This window comes from Arabidopsis lyrata (assembly GCF_000004255.2).
Source record: "Arabidopsis lyrata subsp. lyrata unplaced genomic scaffold ARALYscaffold_1, whole genome shotgun sequence".
NCBI lineage: Eukaryota > Viridiplantae > Streptophyta > Magnoliopsida > Brassicales > Brassicaceae > Arabidopsis > Arabidopsis lyrata.
The window spans coordinates 508,766-519,254 of NW_003302555.1; the positions used below are offsets into that span (position 1 = coordinate 508,766).

General features: G+C 38.5%; 2 protein-coding genes across 2 annotated transcripts; one reads left to right on the forward strand and one right to left on the reverse strand.

Moving 5' to 3' along the window:
• The first annotated feature begins 259 nt into the window (after positions 1–259).
• On the forward strand, positions 260–2,174 carry LOC9325453 (soluble inorganic pyrophosphatase 1). Its single transcript, XM_002889343.2, has 9 exons — positions 260–368; positions 714–837; positions 913–941; positions 1,063–1,128; positions 1,205–1,312; positions 1,392–1,457; positions 1,566–1,686; positions 1,779–1,860; positions 1,948–2,174. The coding sequence occupies exons 2-9, from the start codon at positions 714–716 to the stop codon at positions 1,988–1,990; spliced, it is 639 nt and encodes a 212-aa protein (XP_002889389.1). The 5' UTR covers positions 260–368; the 3' UTR covers positions 1,991–2,174.
• Positions 2,175–2,386: 212 nt separating this feature from the next.
• LOC9325454 (endoribonuclease Dicer homolog 1) lies at positions 2,387–10,489 on the reverse strand. Its single transcript, XM_021010996.1, has 20 exons — positions 9,168–10,489; positions 8,964–9,077; positions 8,655–8,865; positions 8,174–8,568; positions 7,866–8,085; positions 7,604–7,776; positions 7,394–7,516; positions 7,151–7,311; positions 6,826–7,059; positions 6,590–6,740; positions 6,319–6,501; positions 6,071–6,232; positions 5,890–5,985; positions 5,168–5,796; positions 4,797–4,894; positions 4,524–4,714; positions 3,534–4,439; positions 3,288–3,452; positions 2,784–3,190; positions 2,387–2,684 (listed from the first exon to the last, which is right to left on the reverse strand). Exons 1-20 carry the CDS (start codon positions 10,083–10,085, stop codon positions 2,507–2,509), a joined length of 5,715 nt encoding a protein of 1,904 aa, XP_020866655.1. The 5' UTR covers positions 10,086–10,489; the 3' UTR covers positions 2,387–2,506.

Below are 10,489 nucleotides of genomic sequence, written 5' to 3' on the forward strand. Positions count from 1 at the left end.
ATTTCGTTCTAGGAAACTAAATTATTCCACTCCCTTCTAATCGCAGAACTATTTGTGAAAAATGTAATGCAAGTATCCTATAAGAATTACCGCGAAAACGGAAATTTTCTTTCGAAGTTAACTAAATTAACGATATTTTAAAAAAAAAACTATGTTTCGCGCAGAAATTAATCGAAAATATAATATTTTTAAAAGATGTAAATCTTTGTAAATTATTGAGCGGTAGTGTAGTGTTAAGTTATATGATCCGTATTTCCCGGTGGTGACTCATCACTCATATATACCTTAAAACGCTTACAATCACTAGACCAACGCGCTTCACTGGTTTCTCTCCCAAAGTTTCTTCTTCGTTTCGTTTCGATCCAAAGGTACGTTTTTTTCTTTTGTTATCGTTCTTAGATCATCAAAGTTTGATGCTTTTCCATGTGTAATCTTCTGGGTATTGCTTCAAAATCTCAATCATCCATCGAGTTTATAGAGGAAAAAGTGAACAGATTTGGTATAGATCTTTTTAGTTATCGATACGTTAATCAAGATATGAGTCATAATTTCGGAATTATCGATCTCAAATCTGCTGTAAAGATTGTGGGGTCTTGATTCGCTTTTTCCATTTAATACACTGGTCTCACTCTTGATTCAATTGATTCTCTCTCTGCCCCAATTAGGGTTAAGAGGTTAGATTTAGTCAATATCATCATCTGTTATTTTGACAGATGAGTGAAGAAACTAAAGATAACCAGAGGCTGCAGCGACCAGCTCCTCGTCTTAACGAGAGGATTCTCTCATCCTTGTCAAGAAGATCCGTTGCTGCACATCCCTGGCATGATCTTGAGATTGGTAAAATAATCCTTAAAAACATGTAATTATGATTTGATCTTTTGTATTGTGGAACTAAATCACAAGTCTTTGTAGGACCCGGAGCTCCACAAATTTTCAATGTGGTAAGTTTCTTTTACTCTTTGTGAATCGTGTACAGAGAACGTTGTTACGAATCATTTTACTAAAGTCTTGAATCATTTTACTAGATTCTTGAATCATTTTTTATCTTTGGATGATTATTAGGTTGTTGAGATCACTAAAGGTAGCAAGGTCAAATATGAACTTGACAAAAAGACAGGACTCATCAAGGTTAGGTTATTTTTTATATGAATGGTTTTTTTAATAGCAAAAATCAATATCAACAAGTTTGGATTCTCTCATTCAGGTTGATCGTATTCTGTACTCATCAGTTGTGTACCCTCACAACTACGGTTTTGTTCCTCGCACATTGTGTGAAGACAATGACCCAATTGATGTATTAGTCATCATGCAGGTATGACTCTTTCTTTCTTTCTCATATTATGCACAAAACATTGTATATTTCAATAAATAAAATTATTATCTCTGTGTAGGAACCTGTGCTTCCTGGTTGTTTTTTGCGTGCCAGAGCCATTGGATTAATGCCTATGATTGACCAGGTAAAAAAACTAGCTTGATCAATGAAAAAGGCTCTGTTTTTTTTTCACTTACTCCAATTCTTGAAGTCAGTTTAAATGATTCTTGTATTTTTGTCTCTTTAATTTTAGGGTGAAAAAGATGACAAGATCATTGCGGTCTGTGTTGATGATCCTGAATATAAGCATTACACTGACATCAAAGAACTTCCTCCTCACCGTCTCTCTGAAATCCGCCGTTTCTTTGAAGACTGTATCCTTTTTCTTCATTGCCCCTCCTTATGCGCCTCTATCGATTTCTCTAGAAGTGTTAGTTTTTCCCTTTAACCTAAAAATCTCTTACAGACAAGAAAAACGAGAACAAGGAAGTTGCAGTGAATGATTTTCTGCCATCTGAGTCTGCTGTTGAAGCTATCCAGTACTCAATGTAAGTCTATGTTTCTCCATCAAGAACTAAAATTTCTTACAGCTTTGTAACATTAAAGCAACTCTGGTTTTGATTTTTCAATTACAGGGACCTCTATGCTGAATACATTCTTCATACCCTGAGGCGTTGAAGCTTTCCTCAGAAGATTTCTGCAACATCTTTGTTTTTGTTGCTTTTCATTGATAATAAGAATCATATGATCCTAATTGATACTTTTTATCTCTGCATTTTTCTTCTAGACTTGGACCTCTTATCATTTGTCCTTGTGAACTCGTAATTTCGTTTTAAAGACTTGGCATTTGAATTTTTGGTTAGTTTTGGTTTAATCTGTTTGAAGATTTCAATACCCAATTAATTCGAATAATATATCAATTGAAGCACTACAAAAAAAAAAAAAAACCCAATTGAAACACCTTGACCACTAAGTCAAAATTCTCACTAATTATATAGTAGAAGTCAAGGTTTGTATTTTTTAGATAATTTTTTAAATATTTCGACATTCTTATAATGCAAAATTCCAAATTACTAAAAAAATAAGTTGAATATTTAAATTATTTTATATCCATAATAATAACTCTGTTGAAAAATAGAAACAAATGACCAAAATTCCACAATATAATTCCATCTCCTTGAGAGAGAAATAAAATCAAGAATAGGTTTTATTTAAAAGCTGAAGTAGAAGAACTGCAGCTGAATCCTTAGCTTTCTTAACACTCGGCATTGGCTCGCCAATACACTCATCGGTCCATCCTCTATCGCTCGTATTAACTCTAACCCCAAACGTAAACCTCTTTGCGTGAGCCGGTCCTCCTTCTTTCACACATCTACAAAATTCACCAGAAACCCGAAAAGAGCTCAATAAAACCCAAAATTATTGCAATTACAGAAATTGTTTACCAATTTTCTATTTAATTGTTGTTTACCTGTAAGAAGGCATTGGCCAATTCTTCCTCAAGCAAATATCATTCAACGTTTGTCTCGTGAACGTCTGATTTCCATTCTTCTTGTTCGCGTTCCCATTCTCATCGTCTTGATTCTCTACCGCATTCCCGTTCACGCGCTTCTCCTTTGATTCTGCTATTTCTTTCTCTTTCAAAGCTGCGAGCGCGTTCCTAGCCGCTAGCTTTTGAGCCATTTTCTTCTGCGGGTTTTGTGCCACTCCGACTTGAACACCATCGATGAAAACTTCCACAGTCGCTGTGTTACCACTTCTACTCGCTTTGTATTCTAACCCTTCTGCTTGTTGCTGGCACCGCTCTTGTAGCTCTCGAACCGGATGCATTGGAAGTGTCTCTGGTGTCACCATGGGCTGAAGCAAAGGTTGAAAAACCTGGAAAAGAAAAATATGATTGAGTAAAGCGAAGAATTACAATTCAGAAAAAAAAAAAAAACAGAATTAGTAGAGATTTTTAACCGAAATAACTAACCTTCCAAGCAGCAGTTGTATCTTTTCCACTATCAAGAAAAATAGCACCTGCAATAGATTCAACAATATCTCCAAGAACTTTTGGTGCTTTACAGTCTCCCAAACCAAAAGAGTTGAACCCCGGTTTCGATGACTCGGTTTGAACTTCCTTCACAAATTCCCGAATCTGAAAAACAAAAAATAACCAAACAATCAAACATTTGCAACTCTTTGTGAACAAAATAGTTTGTTTCTTAATCTTGTTTACCTGTTTCTCGAGGGCACTAGAACCGTGACGAAGGTATAAGTGGAGTTTATGTTTAACTGCAACGCGAGCAAAATTCTCGTTGTTAACCGCTGCAGCTCGAAGATCAGTTAACCGACCAGGAGGAAGGCTTGTGTATGTGAAAAACAGGTGTCTTGTGATAAGATGATCCAAGACCGCATCACCAACAAATTCCAATCTTTGGTAACACGAAACACCTGAAGATGGTCTTGAAGCATGTGTTATAGCTTCAACAAGAAGACCTTTCTCTTTAAACTCAAATTTAAGAGCTCTCTCAAGACCAACAAAGTCAATACTCTTTAGCACACTCTCTGGAACATTTACATTTTTCACCGTTCCTTCGACTTCATCAGGATCATCTTCCACATGAATCCCAATCCATTTCATCAAATGATTTGCTGCAACCTTACCCCCTTCGACGTAATAAACACCAATCAAAGCTTCAACAACATCAGCTAACGTTTTGCTAGATAAAACTCGGTAAGAACTCAAATCGCCCTCTAGTTCACCATCTTCCATCTCCCCATCTTCAAACACATCGCTGTTTTCCTCGGAAACAGGTTTTTGCTCTTCATCGAAAAACGAAGATCCTCCATCTTTTGTGTCCTCGTCGAAAACCGGAGGCACACCAGGAGCAGACCACCTAGACGGGGCGAAACGATCCGCCTGGATATATGACTGAAGCCCTTTAACCAGAGCAAACTGATAAAGAACCATGTTACTAACCATTTGTTGCCTCATCCTTGTAAGCTGACCCTCGTGCTTTTGCGGATACTTCAGAAACAGATAACGACTAACGACCCATTTTAGATAAGCATCTCCTAAAAGCTCAGCTCTCTCGTAGCAGAACGTTTCCTGGCACGAGGCGGCAGTCAAGGCTTCAAGAATCTACAAATATATACCAAATAAGATTAGATTAGTTTCAACAAAACAGAACAAAAAAAAAAGACACTAACTAAGCATAATATATACCTTAGATGTAGGAATAGGATAACTAATCAAATTTTTGAGTTGAACAGCGAGCAACATGCTCTCAACTCTTCTCATTATAGAGGGTAACCTCTGAGCACCTCGGACAAGTGAACCCGAAAGTGGATGGACAACGCATAGTTCAGGTGGAAGAAACACGTAATATGTTTTATCAAGGATTGTCTCAGATTCACCTTAAATTGCAGTAAAAAACAAACAAGTGTAAGTTTATTGGTTAATCATTAAATTGTTGAAGGCAAAAGAGTTTGTTATTACCTGACTGTTCAAACCTAGGAGAAAGAAGGTTCTTGCAATACGAAACACCCCGTCCTTTGATCAAAGGTTGTTGCTTACAGTTCAAATCAACTCCATACCTAATAAATAACATTATAGATGAAGACTTGTATAGCCCCAATTACCTCAGGTTGTGCAAGAAGAAGAAGAAAAGCCGGTCTTGTACATATATCCTAGTCATAGAAGTAGATATCTCACAATACATAGACAGGCTTTGCTTCTCATTCTTGCACAACACCGGAGGTGGATTGAGGCCATGGAAGTCCTCGTGGTAGCAATAAAGTATTAGTAGAGTGCTTGCTTCTCTAATGAAAAGATTTGAAGTTAAAAATTACTTGAAATATTTTTCTTACTTTTGCTTGTAATAGTCAGCATACGTGTTGTACTCTAGGGGACCAAGATATCCCTCTTTCCTTGGGAATGATGTTTCTGCACTCATATCATAACAAATTGAATCTACGTAAAACCGCTTCCCGGAATGTGCGGCTGTCACTATTTTCCCAACAAGATCTTCTGCAACCATGCACCCATCAGCCATCATCAATTTTCCTTTTGATAGATCCTCTTCTACTTCCTTCTCAAACGCATCTCTTACGGGTAACAATCCAGAAGCTCTCACAACATCGAAAGATGCAACAGCTCCTCTAATACCATAAGTTGGGTGAGATTTCTGCCCAAAGACAATGTTGTGACGAAGTTTACCAAACCCATATTCCCTTCTGTCCCCACCAAGAGTTCTCTCATTAGTCCCGAGATATACATCGGGACGAGCTCTCTGAAGAGGGTTGTCCCACGCAGTGGTTTTCGTAATCTTTTCAACCAATTCCCAGTTGATCCCTTTTATGGGTTCAATTGACGTATTGTCAGAAACAGGGACAAACAAGTAGGCCTTTGCAGGATCCCATGGTGTCGTAGAGGGTTCAACATCAACATCCAACACGATACTCATTAATCTCACATGAAACTTTTTTAGAGATGATAGCTGCACAAGAAATGCCACCAATATAAAGATAAAAAAAAGTTTCTCAAGCAAACAAAAATGTGAGGGAAAATAGAGGTTGTTGTTCAGTCTAACCTGGTTTTCTGTAATATCAAGTGATCCCTTGAAAGCAAGAGATGCTTTAGTGATCATGGCCCGAGCAACATAAAGATCCATAGACATCGATAATACCTGATATAGTAAACAAATCTTTAGATAACCATTGTTACATCTTCAAATTCTAATACTCAAATCCATGGAGAGAGAATCAAACTACCTCTGCATCCAGCTCATTGCCAAAAAGAATCGCGAACTCTGAAACTTCGGTTAGGAATGGATCTTTTGAAGAGCCTAAATCTACACATCTGACACTATACATGTATAAATGGAATAGCTTTGAGCTCTCACATATTTCCTTTCCAGATAGAATCCATTCTCCCTGTGCATTAGTAGAAAAATAGTCAAGTTTTAAAACCACATTCCCCTAAAAAAACATTTAGTAAAATTTTCTTAGGTAAATTTTACCTTCAGTACATCCGCCACACCTTCAGGATAGAACTCTCTATGTCTAGCAGTTCCAGGAACAGGCTCACCTTCATCATCTTGGTCAACCTTCTCAGCGTCTTGACCACTTCCCTTGTCCGGTAATAGCATATCGGTAAATGCACCCATCTCATGCAGTTTCTTGCAAGCAGCTAGACATACAGCCTACATATCAAACACACAATAATTCAAGACATGGAACACCGAAAGATAATAATGAATAAGATAAACGAACGTAAACTATTATGTCCACCTGTTGTGCAAGACGCATTGAACTGCAAACAGGACCCTCGAGTATTTCAAATGGTGCATTGCAAGGAAGCTGAAGCCTACATGAATACTCTGTGTGGCCCCCAGGCTTTTCATGCTTCTCCATGCTAAACTCAGGACGAAGGATTGCATACCTGAGACACAAGAGAGAAGCAATCCATTATCTCATATAGGAAGAAGAACGGTCATTAGGAAAATAAAAGTTATCGGCAAAGTTACCTGTCACCAGGAAGCTGAGAGCAGTAGAAATGTACAAGACCAACCGCGGAATTCAAGCTAACCATGGCACCAGTTGCCTCCACCTTATAAATTGTACCTGGCACAGTATCAATGGAGATTAATCTCGATGTATCTTTGAGATGACTAAGATCAGTCCTTTCAATTGCTTCTTTTCGAAGCGTCTCCTCACTGTTCCGAGCATTCCTAAGGAACGCTGCGTGAGATACATTTCCCCTGCAAGCAACACAAGGTGACATGTAACAACACTGATTTGGTGAACAGTAGTTACAAAAATCAAATGTAGTTCTTAAAGATTTTTATGAACCTCTCAACCATGAGTATGTAGTCTGATCCAGGCTTTCTTGCCCGACCACGAGACTGAATATATGCCAGCACCGTCTTTGCAAGGTCGAAGCGCATAACAACGTTACATTGCCTAATATCAAGTCCTTCCTCAGCAACGCTTGTGGCAACAAGCAGTGTCACCTATCACAGTAGAAAGAGGAGAGAGTGAGACATATGTCAATATACGATTAAAAAAATATGTCAAAAGGCAAAATATTCATACATGCCCATCTCGGAATTTGGAAATTGTATCTTGCATTTGAGAAGATTTCATTTCCTGGCTGTTATTGTGTCCAATCATGCTGGCACACCGTATAAAACCAAGCGAAGGCAGCTCGGCAAAAACCTGAAAATTTCCAAGCTCAGAGATATAGACAGGAAAAATATACTTAGGACAAAATAAATTGTTTCTTTCTTCCACTTTAATCCTAACCTTAGGAAGAACCAAAGCAGCAACCACCCTCTCAACAAAAACAATAGCTCGAAAATCAGATGTGTGCTGATACTTGAGGAGTAGTTTGATCAATGATTGAACTTTTGGAGTAACTTTCCCATCAGCCACTGCGGCACCTATTACTTCATCAACGTGTTCCCCTCCCGAGACCACTAAAACCATAAAGCATTGTTAATATCGGGTTTCTCATACCGGTAAACAGCAAATAGACAGACACAAAGAATGTGGTGGTAATACTTACCATGATCATCAGGGAGCTCTCCCTCCTCCATCTCGTCATTTGCATTACCATTTTCTGTTTTGCTAACTTCCGCTGCGACCTTTTCAGCAGCAGCGCCTTCCAGAAGCTCACATTGCAATAGTGACACCACCTCACTGAGGTATGATTCTTGAAACTTCACGTCGACTTGGAAATTCACCCTCTCATCACTTTGCAAAGCAGTCAAAAACGATTGCCCCACCTTGAAAGAAAACACAAAAATCATATCATATGAAAATATCATATCCATTTCAAATCATCAAAAACAATTTTTTCCGGTTTTTTTTTACCTTGTAAGCACACCATTGACCCAATTCAGCAAGAGTATAATTAATAGCTCTAAGTTTATGAATCAAATTGGCGGCTCCATCGCTCTCCGTTCTTTCAGAGACGCCATAAACCTGTCTCAGTTCATCCTTTGCTCCAGCATCCCTAGCCCCCATAAATTGCCACTTGCTTTTCCTTGAACTTGCTTGTGCCGCTTCTTCAACAGCTACAATCATTTGCTTTATTGTCTCATGAAGAGACCACATAGTAGCAGCTTTGTCATACTCGACGACTATCTCTGAAGGCATAGGCACATGTTTCTCTAATTCTTTTCGATCTTTTATTGTACAAACCGTAGAATCCAACTTGGTCTCAAGGTTGCGTATTTTTATCGCACAATCTACTTGGCTTGAAACACCTATGTAAACACACACAAAATGTCACTTTCAAGAAAATTGGCAAGCAAGATCCGTTTAGAAAATCTGTACAAGAAACAATCAGTACCCTTTAGATTAACGGGCGAAGCAGTCATTCCAAAGATGGCAGGTCTTTTATCTTTAGGAGTTGTATGGTAAAACTCTGACATCACTAAAGAGTATGGATGTTTCTTGACAGCGTGGTGACATTCATCGAGAATAAGAAGATCAATTGTTTCCATTCTAATGATACTGTGTCTCAGTATATTCAACAGAATTTGTGCTGTCATTACTAGAACCTGCATAGAAGAAGATAGGAAAAAAAAAACGTAAACTTGAAGAACTGATTCATATAAAAGATCAAAGCTGGTCTAAAAAAGAAGCATCAAAAAGCAACCTGCTTAGACTCAAACTCTCGTTGCCACCTTCGAGCATCCCAAAAGTCCTGTCCCATCTCACCACAGTAATGCCCAACTTGAAAACAAGTTTGATTACGGATCACTTCTGCTTGCTGATAACATTAGATTAATCAACAAACCAAACCCAAACGTGAACCAATTTAAAGAAAAAGTATACAAACATGTATTTTATTAGGAGGTACCTGATAAACCAAAGGCACTTTAGGAACCAAGAACACCGAGAGCAGTTTTCTGTTCTTGCTCATCAAATCCTTATGAACACTTTTAATAAGAAGAATCGCGATAAGTGTCTTTCCAGCACCGGTCTCAAGAAAAGCAATCGTGTTTTTCGCTTTAGCTTGTTCAAGCACATCCAATTGGTATCTCCTAGCTTGCTCTTCCACAACCTTCTCTTTACGTTCTTCAGGCTTACTCTTATTCTCCTCAACCTTCACATCACATTCACGGTTTCGACCACTCTCTTTCTTAACACCTCTTTCGTGATCAGCTTCCCAAGTCCCTGACCGAAAAACCAACTCATTGGAACCAACTTTATCCCTCTCCCAATAACCCCTACCTTCTCTATCTCTACCATCTCTTCTGTAATTGTAACATTCCCTTTTCTTATTGTTACCCGCCTCGTCCCAATTACGAGTACGTTTCCTATTCATAAACCTATCTCTCTCCCTAGAATTAACCTGTCCTCTACCTGAAAGGTTACTCCTTTCACTCTGATAACTACAAACCCTAGCTCTCTTCCTATCCTTCCCTCCTTCCTCTTTCGACAATTCGTCTCTCGTACCGCCATTCTTTTGCAACCCATTCTCCTTCACCGAGACTGTAACCTCCTTAGCAATAACCTGAGGAGTTACACTAACCTCGTTGGTATCAGAAACGCCATTGTTTGGTAAACCTCCACCGTTCTTAATACTATCTAAAATGTGATCAATCCCACCGAAAAAATCATTGATGACGCCGTTATCATCAGTGGATTCATTGACAGCAACAGAGGAAGGATCAAATTCAGACACGAGATCATCAATAAGATCACAAGAGATGTCCTCGCAAGCATCTAGCCAATAAGAAGGCTTTATTATGTCTTCCCTAGGCTCCATTACCATAATAATTCTATAATAATCAAATCAAGACCATTTAAAAAGAAAAGCTCACTCAAGAAAACCAAATCTCCAGAGAAGAAACAGAACCAAAACACGAGAACTGAAGAAACCCAGAAAAAGGGGTGAGAGAAGAGGAGTGTTTTGTGACAGATTAGGGTTAGATAGACCGTACGAAACACGCCAATTTTAAGTTATTGTTTGCAGTTGCAGGTAAAAGGGGACACGAAGAAGAGCAAGCAAAACCCTAGAGACTACCACCAAAGATTGACTTCTTTCGTAAATAAATAAGAATTGAAAACCCTTTTGAAGCTTTTGCAAAGTGTGTGTGATTCCAAGGTCTATCGATCCCTACTCTGTTCTGTTTTCTCTCTTCCTCTTCCTCTCTCTCTCTCTCTTCTGGTCTGTTT

Coding starts and splice junctions, on each gene's coding strand:
- LOC9325453 (XM_002889343.2), top strand. CDS start 714: ATGAGTGAAGAAACTAAAGATAACCAGAGGCTGCAGCGACCAGCTCCT. Junction 1,313..1,391: donor ATGTATTAGTCATCATGCAG/GTATGACTCTTT, acceptor ATCTCTGTGTAG/GAACCTGTGCTTCCTGGTTG. Junction 1,458..1,565: donor TAATGCCTATGATTGACCAG/GTAAAAAAACTA, acceptor CTTTAATTTTAG/GGTGAAAAAGATGACAAGAT.
- LOC9325454 (XM_021010996.1), bottom strand. CDS start 10,085: ATGGTAATGGAGCCTAGGGAAGACATAATAAAGCCTTCTTATTGGCTA. Junction 8,866..8,963: donor GAGAGTTTGAGTCTAAGCAG/GTTGCTTTTTGA, acceptor TCTTCTATGCAG/GTTCTAGTAATGACAGCACA. Junction 8,086..8,173: donor GTCAATGGTGTGCTTACAAG/GTAAAAAAAAAC, acceptor TTTTCTTTCAAG/GTGGGGCAATCGTTTTTGAC.